This window comes from Physeter macrocephalus, chromosome 16, assembly GCF_002837175.3.
Source record: "Physeter macrocephalus isolate SW-GA chromosome 16, ASM283717v5, whole genome shotgun sequence".
Classification (NCBI taxonomy): domain Eukaryota; kingdom Metazoa; phylum Chordata; class Mammalia; order Artiodactyla; family Physeteridae; genus Physeter; species Physeter macrocephalus.
This window is the reverse complement of record NC_041229.1, coordinates 38,451,270-38,464,045: the sequence shown is the minus strand read 5'-3', so window position 1 is coordinate 38,464,045 and position 12,776 is coordinate 38,451,270. Positions and strand designations below refer to the sequence as shown.

At 44.9% G+C, this 12,776-nt stretch overlaps 1 protein-coding gene and 1 pseudogene across 1 annotated transcript; one reads left to right on the top strand and one right to left on the bottom strand.

Moving 5' to 3' along the window:
• Positions 1 to 5,130: 5,130 nt before the first annotated feature.
• LOC102989934 (60S ribosomal protein L18a-like) lies at positions 5,131 to 6,216 on the bottom strand (annotated as a pseudogene).
• Positions 6,136 to 7,815, top strand: LOC102990200 (lysine-specific demethylase 4D-like). The gene is given in 1 exon segment (XM_024115312.3): positions 6,136 to 7,815. A coding segment is annotated over 1 exon segment (1,554 nt). The 3' UTR covers positions 7,690 to 7,815.
• Positions 7,816 to 12,776: the final 4,961 nt, after the last annotated feature.

The following is a 12,776-nucleotide window of genomic DNA, read 5'->3' as shown; positions in this document are numbered from 1 at the left end:
TAGACAATGCTCTCAAAGTAGTTTTATATGGAAGATAAGGCAAGTACAAAAATAACTCTAGGGATTGAGAACACAAGCTATTAAGTTAAATATAAATTGTTCTACACCTCAGTTTCTTCCTCCATAAAATGGGAATAATCATAGTACCACCTTTGTTTCAAGCATCCCATTCTCTTTCTAGCTTACATTTCCTAGTGTTCTAGAAGGAGTATTTGACCTAATGGAGACATGCAGCCCATGAATCAAACACTGTTTCATTCTCCATCCTTGCCCTCATGTTCTCATTTCCATTTTTACCCAGAATAAATTTATTGGCCCATCATTTTAATCACTCTCTTATCCCTCCATCCATTCCATCAAGACACTTGTTCCTCTCTCCTTGAGATACACATGGGAATAATGCTTCTCCTTCATGACACACTATCCCCAAGACCCTTGAGTGCTCATCAGGTGTTTCTGGAATAGGAAAAGAGATATTACTTGACTTCCACCCAATCTTTAGAGGCTAATTTAACTGCATTTGTCAGAATCCTTCAAGGATGAGCTAGATTGTCAACCACTTCCCCTCCCCATCATTTATTATCAATACATTCTATAGAGACTTCGAGATTGCTTCTTCTATCCTTTGACATTAAAGTTGGAAAAGGAGAAGAGCACATTGACCCTCCATTACCTGCCTTCTGCATATTCCATGGTGCATGAGGCTCCAAGGCAGAGGTACACAGAGCTACTACCGCTCACTCAAAGGGGCCCTGCCATAAGTATTCGGGTCTGCAGCAAACATTCCTTTGATGCACTCTTACAAAAGCTACCAGCAGGGGTCACAGAGACCAAGCCCTTCCTTGGCTATTTTCAGCTTCCTCTTGTCTAGAGTGGACCCCAGATAAGATATAGGGACCTCTGGCACCTCTTGCAGACCACAGGAGATGTGGGGAGTTTCTGTTACTTGGAACAATGGCAGGCCAGCTGATCTTTCGTAGTCTTACTGGGGAGACTACAGGGTGAGGAAGATTCAATGCCTTTGTTCTCTAAAGGCATTTGAGCTCTTGCTCACCGATTTCTTTAGCATGGTTTTCTTCTCCTCTCCCTGCTTCTTGTGCTGACCCGATACTAGTGGTGTTTAATGCCCTGACCACTGTTCTAGCTCCTCCCATTCTGGCAGCTTTCCCAGGGAAATCCCTCTGTACCTAAAAGGACCCTGAAATTTGTATAAACTTTAGATCCCATATATTTTCTTGTAAGAAATCTTAAAGGAAAAATTTCAGGCAAAATACCTGTGTTTTGTGGGCTGATAACATTAAAAATGAGGCCTTTTACTAGACCGTTAGAAGAGCTGATTGCACACAATTGTGATGGAATCAGGAATGATGGAGTTAGGGTGGGGCTGATTTGAGTAGAATCTGGAAGAGATACGTGGGTACTAGCCATCAGTTCAAGTTTCATTTGGAAATGTTTTCTTGAGAGAGTACCTGTTTTCTTGGATGGAAAATTGTCTCTACTTTTATCCAAAGCAAGATGATCAGAGGAAACTTCTCTGAAAAGGTGATGTTTGGGCTGAGGCTTGAGAGTTGCCTGGGTGCAAAGACCATCAGACAAGAGTATACCGGCCTTTTTTGAGACACAGCCAGGAATGTGTTTGGAAGGAGAGAGCAAGGAGCAGGGTAGAAAGGGGTGAGGTCAACAGGTGATGGTGGGCCAGAATCACTTATGGACTTTTAGGACATTCGAAGGATTCTAAGTGGGGTGGAATAGGTGTGCCTGAAGTTTGAGGACAGGGGAAAGCGAAAGAGAATATTTGAATGGTGGCAATTAGGGGAGCTTAAGAGAATTAGGAAACAGTATTAAGGGAGCACTTGAAATTGGGATAATGAGATAGTTTGCTTTTTTTTTTTTTTTTGGTACACATATATACGAAACACACTCAAACTATGTCATAATACTGACATCCAGTCCAGTAATCTTCCACTGTAACAGCTCCTCTACTTTGCAGTGAAAATTGTTTTGTATATTTTTTGCCTCTGAGTCCTTGTGGGATTTTTAAATTTTATTTTTCAAACTGAAAGTCACAAAAATTATAATCATCCTCACCAGTTCCCAGTCCCATGTAATTATGTTTTTCATCTTGATGGTTGGTTAGCACTTTTATGAATTCATCAGTTTTACATTAGAGTTGTGAAAAGGCTTATTCATTCAGTTCAGCAGTATAGTCAGTTACCAGAAACCTATACTTGTCAGAGTCTTTTCCATGAATTCCTTGAAGGTGAAACTCTTTTATAGGAACATTTTTGCAAAAGCATCAGAGTATACCCAGAACTGTCTGTAAATGACAGAAGACTTAAAAATGACCACGGTTAAAGATTTGAAAAAAGTTCATAATAATGCAATTGACATGGAAATTTAGTTATTTTTGAGATATACATTTTAAAGTAATAACTAGAATTATGGCATGTAACATTATACCAGAACATATAAGATTTTTAGAAATTTCATGTAATGTCTGACACATTTATATTAGCATATTTCCATACAAATAAGCCAACGAAAGTTAGTACAAGTTGTTTTTTGTTTGTTTGTTTGTTTATACTGCAGGTTCTTATTAGTCATCAATTTTATACACATCAGTGTATACATGTCAGTCCCAATCCCCCAATTCAGCACACCACCATCCCCATCCCACCGCGGTTTTCCCCCCTTGGTGTCCATACGTTTGTTCTCTACATCTGTGTCTCAACTTCTGCCCTGCCAACTGTTTCATCTGTACCATTCTTCTAGGTTCCACATACATGCGTTAATATACGATATTTGTTTTCTCTTTCTGACTTCCTTCACTCTGTATGACAGTCTCTAGATCCATCCACGTCTAAACAATTGACTCAGTTTCATTCTTTCTTTGGCTAAGTAATATTCCACTGTATATATGTACCACAACTTCTTTATCCATTCGTCTGTCAATGGGCATTTAGGTTGTTTCCATGACCTGGCTATTGTAAATAGTGCTGCAGTGAACATTGGGTTGCATGTGTCTTTCTGAATTATGGTTTTCTCTGGGTATATGCCCAGTAGTGGGATAGCTGGATCATATGGTAATTCTATGTTTAGTTTTTTAAGGAACCTCCATACTGTTCTCCATAGTGGCCTTATCCATTTACATTCCCACCAACAGTGCAAGAGGGCTCCCTTTTCAACACACCCTCTCCAGCATTTGTTGTCTGTAGATTTTCTGATGATGCCCATTCTAAGTGGTGTGAGGTGATACCTCATTGTAGTTTTGATTTGCATTTCTCTAATAATTAGTGATGTTGAGCAGCTTTTCATGTTGATGCATCACTTTTTCCTAACTTTCATGAGAATGTTACTTTTGTTTCACTGTTAAGAATGATCCTTGGTATTTTTTACCTTGAAATTCTTTATCTTACAAAACAAGTTTCTCTTGATGCTTTGCAAGTAAGTATTTTAAAATCTTGAATGGATTTTGCATTTCATCAAATGCTTTTTTGGTACCTATAAGATGATGAGGTTTTTCATTTACTTTGTTAATATTCTGAGGTATATCATAAGATTTTCCAATGTTGAATCATCCTTGCATTCTATTTGGTAATGATGTATTATTCTTTTAGTACACGGCTGTATTTCGTTGGATAACATTCCTTTTTATGCTTTCATCTATGCTTATAAACAAAGATGGCCTGCAGCTTTATTTTTTATTGTCCTTTTTTCGTTTTGCTATCAGAGATCAGAATAGCCTCATCTGAGTAGCCTTCCAACATTTTCTATACTCTGAAACAATTTGCACAATAAGAGTTCACTGTTTCTTGAAACTTTTCTAGATTTACATATAAAATGATGTGTCTCCTGGACTTTCAGGGGTCATACTTTGAACCAGCTTCTTATACTGGGGTATCAGTCAAGCTTTCTGGTGTTTCTTGGATCCATTTTGCATATGTTTCCTCTCCAGGAAATTATTCTTTTTTCTTATCTTTTGAAAATTTTGCTGTCAAGCTTTCTCCTAAGATTCTCTTTTGAGATTTTAAAAATACTTTTGTGCACTATTTCATTCCTAGTGGTTTATTTTTCCCTTCTTTCTTAGGCTCAGTTATGCCCATGGTTTATTGCTATCATTAATTTCTTCCAAGAATATTTTTGGTCATCAGTGTTCTGTCTTGTGTTTTCTTTCATTAATTTTATCTTTATTCTTTGTTATTTTTTTTACTCCTACCCCTTCTTTCTCTTCTTCTATTTTGTAGCTTCTTCAACTGAATGTTTACTTCATATATTTTCAATCACCCTTCCTTTTCCTTTTGGTACGATGAAAGACATCTGTCTCCTTTAATGGTTTTCACCCTACAGTATATTTTAAAATTTATTTAAATAATTTAAATAAATTTAAAAACATTTATTTCACAGAAATTTGTGAAAATCGTCATAACTTGATGAATTATGACAATAAGCCATTCTGATGGCTGTGTAAGCAACACCTGGGGTCAGAACAGAATATTCACATTATTCTAGAGATGTCCTCAATCCCCCACTCATAACCTCTCTCTTTCACAAAGGTAACCACTACTCTGCCTTCTAACATGGATTACGTTGCCTCTTTTTTATCTTTATATAAATGGAAGCATAGAATAGGTATTCTTTTGAGTCTGCATAATTTTGCTCAGTATTATGTTTATAAAGTTATTCTTATATTTTTGTGTAGCTCTTGTTTATCTTCAGTGCTGCATTGTATTCCATTGTATGAATATACTACAATGTACTTATCCATTCTAATGTTGACTGGCATTTGAGTTGTTTCCAGTGTTTGGCTACTGAAATAATGTTGTTCTGAACATTCTTGGAGTTGACTTTCATTGCACAGACATACACATATCCTAGGTATGAATCATGGCACGTGGGTAAGTTCAATTTTAGTGGATAGTGTTCAAATAGTTTTTCAAAGTGAATGTAATGATTTCCATTCTCCTTACTAGAGTACAAGAATTGCCACTGTTCACAACAACACCATTTCTTGTATTGTCAATCTTATGAAATGTTAGCCTTTATCTGAATATGCAATTATATTCCATGGTGGTGTTTTATTTGTAGTTCCCTAGTAACTATTTCCAAACATTAGTTTTCAACCCGTCTCTATTCTTTTTTTTTTTTTAGGTTTTGTTTTCAACACTGCCCTGAAGACACTACATTTGGCATACCCACCCAGGGCTGGGTGATTCACTAGACCTCAAGAGGCCAGAGCCAAGCGTCAACCGAGGACCTCACAGACTTGCAGGCTCAGCCAGCATCAGCCCTGAGCAACGCTTCTGCCCAGCGTGGAGTCCTCTGCAGAATCAGCAAGCCTAAGAAATATTATCAACTCATTGAATTAAAGTGTACTGGGGGTTCCTGCTGATATACTCCAACACATTTTTGAAAAAGTAGTGTTTTCCAGCATCCTCACCTATCCAGAACATAAATAAAAACTTGGGAGTTTCTATTTTTTTTTTTCTGAGCGCCCGGTTTTCCCAACGAGTTTTATTTGGGCAGACCTGGGGACAGGGAGGCCCTGCATCTAAAAGAACGTGTTAGGCCTCTTGGTGGTGAAGCGTGGCTTGTGCTGGCGACGGAGGACCCGGTGGGGCAGCGGGAATTTGATCTTGGAGTCGTGGAACTGCTTGACTGCTGGTCGGTGGCACTTGCTGGCTGCGATCTCCTCCACCTTTATGATCTGGATCGAGTGGGCCCGGGCACGGTCCCGGGCGCCCATATCTCGGTAGCACTGGGTGACAGCGCCGGCTGTGGTCAGGTCCCGGTACTCCCGGTACACGTTGTGGGTGCCACTGCGGGAGTGATAGCGCAGCCAGATGCCGAAGTTCTTCACCTGCAGGGGAGATTTTTCGAACACCTGTCCACAGTACACAATTTCCCCTGAAGACTTCTACATCTTCTTCAGCTGAGATACAAAGTACCAGAAGCGGCACTTGGCAACAACATGGTTAGGCGCAAAGATCCACATGCGATAGAGGGGCAGCGTGCGGCACTTGGGGGTCGGCAGGCAGCGCGCCACCAGCTTGTATTCTCGAAGCGTGCCCGAGGCCTTCATAGCGCTGTATCCTCGATTGCCGCCACCCTCGAAAAGCGGGAGTTTCTTGCTTACTAATGAAAGCTATGAAGTCTAAGTCCAACTGGGCCCAGAACCCAAGTTGTAGCATAATGGTATTTCATCCAACCAAGGAAGAGTTTAATGATTTCGATAACTACATTGCTTATATGGAATCCCAAGGTGCACACCAAGCTGGCCTGGCTAAAATAATACCACCCAAGGACTGGAAAGCCAGAGAGACCTACAATGATATCAATGACATCTTAATAGCTGCTCCCCTCCAGCAGGTGACTTCTGGGCAGGCAGGTGTGTTTACTCAATACCACAAAAAGAAGAAAGCCATGACCATGGGTGAGTACTGCCACTTAGCAAACAGTGAAAAATATGGGACTCCACCACACTTGAATTTTAAGGAACTGGAGCGAAAATATTGGAAAACACACCTCTTTGGTTCACCAGTATATGGTGCGGACGTCAGTGGCTCCTTATTCGAAAGAAACACGAAGCAGTGGAACCTTGGACACCTGGGAACCATTCAGGACCTGCTGGAGCGGGAGTGCGGAGTGGTCATCGAAGGCGTCAACACCCCCTACCTGTACTTCGGCATGTGGAAGACCGCCTTCGCCTGGCACACGGAGGACATGGACCTTTACAGCATCAACTACCTGCACTTCGGGGAGCCCAAGACGTGGTACGCGGTGCCCCCGGAGCACGGCCGGCGCCTGGAACGCCTGGCCAGGGAGCTTTTCCCGGGCAGCTCGCGGGGCTGTGAGGCCTTCCTGCGGCACAAGGTGGCTCTCATCTCGCCCACGGTCCTCAAGGACAACGGCATCCCCTTCGGTCGGGTCACTCAGGAGGCTGGAGAGTTCATAGTCACGTTTCCCTATGGCTACCACTCTGGCTTCAACCATGGCTTCAACTGCGCGGAAGCCATCAATTTCGCCTCCCCGCGCTGGATCGATTTAGGCAAAGTGGCCTCGCAGTGCAGCTGCGGTGAGGCCGGGGTCGCCTTCTCCATGGACGCCTTCGTGCGCATCCTGCACCTGGAGTGCTACGAGCTGTGCAAACGCGGGCAGGACCGGACCGTGGTGGACCACACGCAGCCCACGGTGCCGCGCAGCCAGTGCCTCAACGCCTGGAGGGAGATCCGCTCGGCCGGGGAAGCCGCTCTCGTCCCGAGGCACCACCAGCCCCGCCGCGCTCTGCACCCCCGTGGGCCTGTAGCTGCGGGCGGTGGGACCCGCCACTGAGTCCCTGAGCCTGCTGTGTCCCAGAGCCCCTTGCCTGCCCGGGGTTCTTGCTCTGCCGCCCAGTACGGGGCTGCGGCCACCCGCACCTCCGGGGAGCCCGGCCCGACCCAGCCGCCGACCTCAGGTCCATCCGCCCCGGATGGAAACTGTGGCCCTCGTCGTCGGCCTTGGGAACAGGGGACTCAGGAGCCAACTGCTCCCCCCAGGGCTAAGAGGAGGCTTTCCTTAGACATAGCTCAGGACCCAGAGGCTCAGCCCCTGCCTGTGGATGTATCCTCACCGGACAACGCTGACCCGCTCAGCCCTGGGCTCCAGCAACCCGCCGAGGATTCTGGGTGTGGTTGTGGCCCTGTCCCCTAAGCCCAGGGGATGCCTTTCTAACCCACTGCTCTTGCGTGGGGATCCTTTGAGACTGGTCGCATTTACATTTCAGAGCTTTGGGTATTGGCAGGTCACTAGTCTCTCTCCTTTTCCTCTTTCCCCTTCCCTTCCTGCTTTTCTTGCCAAACTAAGCCCTTTAGACCAATTAGGTCAGTAGGGATGCAGATAATAATTGATAATCTTTCTGAGTCTTTGATGTATTGAAAATGTGTTCTATGCCAGTATGGTAACCAGAATGTTAAAATCTGACTTTACTAAATATATTAAAGGTAACCAGAATGTTAAAATCTGACTTTATTTTTTGTGGTGTTCATTCATTCAGTCAACTGAGAGGTGGTCGTTTTTTCTGCGCTCTTCTGAATAGTTATATCAAAACATTTCAAGCAAAACTTATTTTTATGAGCTTGTTGCCTTGTGTGATGTTGGTGAGTGAGTTTGGGGTTGATTGTTGGGTTCCAGCTGGCTGGCTGGGTTGGGGGATTTGGTTGGCAGCCCTATCTGAAGGATGACTTGGTGGAAATCACCTGGCACTTGGCTGATCCAAGTTGCTAGGAGACATGAGCAAACATAGGGCAAAAAGGGCCAGCATGTGAAAATCTTCTCTCCAATTCTCCACTGCCTTCTCAATGCTGTAGGTATATTTCACATGGTTAAGTCATTGACACATTCCAATCAACACATCCAAAAATAAATGAACAAGACAATTTCAAGTGGGCATAAGTTCTGTGAAGGGATTAAAGGGGATGGGGTGATAGTGCAGATTGGGCACTGTGTTTCTGGTGGTCAGGGGATACTTCATAGAGCAGGAGACCTTCCTGAGTCCCAAAGGAGAAGAAGGAAGGTCCAGAGCTGATTTCCACTTGGATGAAACAACAAGTGTAACAGCCCTAACATAGAGCTTGGTGTTCTTGTGTGGATAGAGAGGAAGCTCATTTGTGTCTGGGGCATAGAGAAGGGAGAGGCAGGGTCCAGGGTATGTAGGACCTGTAGATCATAGTAAATATTTGAGTTTTTTTCAGCTTGAAATGAGAAGGCATTGGAAGTTTAAAACAGCACTTGACATGATATAATTTGCATATTTAAGTAATCACCTTAATTGTTCTGTGGACCCCTTAGGGGCAGCAGAAGTAGTTAGAACAACTAAGTAACACAGGTGAGAATTGATGGTTACTGACTTAGGCCATAGTGCTGAGAATGCACAGAAGCAGCCAAACTCAAAATCAATTTTAGAAATTGAAAATGATTGTTTGGATGCAGAAGGAAACATTTCAGAGCATCAAACCACATCTCTCTTCCCTCCAGCTCCCCCCTACAGAATTTCAGAAAGGTTCTGGAATTTGAAGCACCATGTAAAACTACAGGCAGGAGCAATGAAAAAGTAAGGCTTCTTTGAAGTTCTGATTGAGAAGTAGCCAAAGCCCATGTGCCATCCCCATCAACAGAATTTCAGAAAGGTTCTGGAATTTGAAGCACCATGTAAAACTACAGGCAGGAGCAATGAAAAAGTAAGGCTTCTTTGAAGTTCTGATTGAGAAGTAGCCAAAGCCCATGTGCCATCCCCATCATCATGCAGCTGGGCAACTCTGGGGTAGCATATTCGGAAAACTGAAGCTGAGAGGCTGAACTCAGGATCCTCAGTGGAGGACGGCAGTGAGATGCTTGGCTGAAAAGAGGATTAAGGCCTGTATTGAGATGGTGGAACCACATGATGGAAGCAGACTGGAATTACTGGGAAGGCAGCAGCCCTGGAGAGCAACTGGACCATAGTAGATCTCATATGAGCAAGGAGTAAACTTTCATGTGATAAGTAACTGAGACCTTGAGGGCTTTTGATCCTTTAATTTAGGTCAGTGGTGGATATGGCAGTGCAGAGAAATAAGGGAACTCTGAAAAGTCTCTATGAAGACAGTAGCCTGGCTCATATTGCTAGTTTAAATTTTAGAAACCGAAATTTTCCTTGTTGTATTTTAGGGATATCACAATCTCTTCCCAGCAGATACAGGCTCCAAATAGCCTAGCATAACAAAATTGGGGATTTTGAAGGAAAAGAAACCAAAATAAATTTCAGAAAATATTTCTTCCACTATATGCCTTATGTTTTCACTCACTTTTATACTTGAAACAAAATTTCCTTTGCCCAACAAAGAGAAGCAATGTTAAAAAAAAAGTTTAGTTTTAACCAGTATACTGGTTCCTAAATTAGTCTTCTTGACCTAAGTAGGCATTTCTCAGAAGAAGATATATAAATGGCCAACAGGCACATGAAAAGATGCTCAGCATCGCTAATTATTAGAGAAATGCAAATCAAAACCACAGAGGGGTATCACCTCACACCTGTCAGAATGGCCATCATCAAAAAGTCTACAAATAATAAATGCTGCAGAGGGTGTGGATGGAAGGGAACCCTCTTACACTTTCAGGGGAATGCAAATTGGTTCAGCCACTATGGAAAACTGTATGGAGGTTGCTTAAAAAAACTAAAAACAGAGCTACCATATGATCCAACAATCCCATTCCTAGGCGTATATTCGGAAAAGACGAAACTCTAATTCGAAAAGATTCATGCAACCCAGTGTTCATATCAGCCCTATTTAAAATAGCCAAAATATGGAAACAAACCAAGTGCCCATCAAGAGATGAGTGGTTTAAGAAGTGGTATATACATACCATGGGATATTACTCAGCCACAAAAGGATGAAATATAGCGACGTGCAGCAGCATAGATGGAACTAGAGAATATCATTCTAAGTCAAGTATAAGTAAGAGCGGACAACACAAAGATAACACTTACATGTGTAATCTGAAAAACAATACAAGTGGGCTTCCCTGGTGGTGCAGTGGTTGAGAGTCCGCCAGCCGATGCAGGAGACACGGGTTCGTGCCTCGGTCCGGGAAGATCCCACATGCCACAGAGTGGCTAGGCCCTTGAGCCACGGCCGCTGAGCCTGCGCTCCGCAACGGGAGAGGCCACAACAGTGAGAGGCTCGCGTACCACAAAAAAAAAAAACCTGCACCAGTGGGAGGGAGCTGTGAAGGAGGAAAAGTTTCCATACACTAGAAGCCCCTTCGCGGGAGGAGACTGCAGATGGCGGAGGGGGGAAGCTTCAGAGCCACGGAGGAGAGCACAGCAACAGGGGTGCGGAGGGCAAAGTGGAGAGATTCCCGCACAGAAGATCGGTGCCGACCGCCACTCACCAGCCCGAGAGGCTTGTCTGCTCACCCGCCGGGGCGGGCAGGGGCAGGGAGCTGAGGCTCGGGCTTGGTCCGATCGCAGGCCACAACAGTGAGAGGCTCGTGTACCGCAAAAAAGAAAAACCTGCACCAGTGGGAGGGAGCTGTGAAGGAGGAAAGGTTTCCATACACTAGAAGCCCCTTCGCGGGAGGAGACTGCAGATGACGGAGGGGGGAAGCTTCGGAGCCGCAGAGGAGAGCACAGCAACAGGGGCGCGGAAGGCAAAGCGGAGAGATTCCCGCACAGAAGATCGGTGCCGACCGCCACTCACCAGCCTGAGAGGCTTGTCTGCTCACCCGCCGGGGCGGGCAGGGGCTGGGAGCTGAGGCTCGGGCTTGGTCGGATCGCAGGGAGAGGACTGGCAGCGTGAACACAGCCTGAAGGGGTGAGTGCACCACGGCTAGCCGGGAGGGAGTCCAGGAAAAAGTCTGGACCTACCGAAGAGGCAAGAGACTTTTTCTTCGCTCTTTGTTTCCTGGTGCACGAGGAGAGGGGATTAAGAGCGCTGCTTAAAGGAGCTCAAGACGGGCGCGAGCCGCGGCTAACAGCACGGACCCCAGAGACAGGCATGAGACGCTAAGGCTGCTGCTACCGCCACCAAGAAGCCTGTGTGCGAGCACAGGTCACTATCCACATCTCCCCTCCCGGGAGCCTGTGCAGCCTGCTACTGCCAGGGTCCCGTGATCCAGGGACAACTTCCCCGGGAGAACGCATGGCGCACCTCAGGCTGGTGTAACGTCACGCTGGCCTCTGCCGCCGCGGGCTCGCCCCGCATCCGTACCCCTCCCTCCCCCGGGCTGAGTGAGCCAGAGTCCCCGAATCAGCTGCTCCTTTAACCCCGTCCTGTCTGAGCGAAGAACAGACGCCCTCCGGGGACCTACAAGCAGAGGCGGGGCCAAATCCAAAGCTGAACCCCGGGAGCTGTGCGAACAAAGAAGAGAAAGGGAAATTTCTCCCAGCAGCCTCGGGAGCAGCGGATTAAATCTCCACAATCAACTTGATGTACCCTGCGCATTGGTGGAATACCTGAACAGATAACGAATCATCGCAAATTCCAGGAAAAAGTCTGGACCTACCGAAGAGGCAAGAGACTTTTTCTTCGCTCTTTGTTTCCTGGTGCACGAGGAGAGGGGATTAAGAGCGCTGCTTAAAGGAGAATCAACTTGATGTACCCTGCGCATTGGTGGAATACCTGAACAGATAACGAATCATCGCAAATTGAGGAGGTGGACTTTCAGAGCAATATATATTATTTTTTCACTTTTCGTGCGTGTGTATGTGTATGCTTCTGTGTGAGATTTTGTGTGTATAGCTTTGCTTTCACCATTTGTCCTAGGGTTCTGTCCGTCCGTTTTTGTTTTTTTACTTACAAAAAATTTTTTTTTCTTAGTAATTATTTTTTATTTTAATAACTTTATTTCATTTTATCTTACTTGATTTTACTTTATTTTATCCTCTTTCTTTCTTTCTACTTTTTCCTCCCTTTTATTCTGAGCCGTGTGGATGAAAGGCTCTTGGTGCTCCAGCCAGGAGTCACTGCTGTGCCTCTGAGGAGGGAGGGCCAACTTCAGGACACTGGTCCAAAAGAGACCTCCCAGCTCCACGTAATATCAAATGGCAAAAATCTCCCAAAGATCTCCATCTCAACACCAAGACCCAGCTTCACTCAAGGACCAGCAACGAACAGTGCTGGACACCCTATCCTCAACAAAAAGCAAGACAGGTCTACAGCCCCATCCATTAGCAGAGAGGCTGCCTAAAATCATAATAAGGCTACCAACATCCCCAAACACACCACCAGACGTGGACCTGCCCACCAGAAAGACAAGATCCA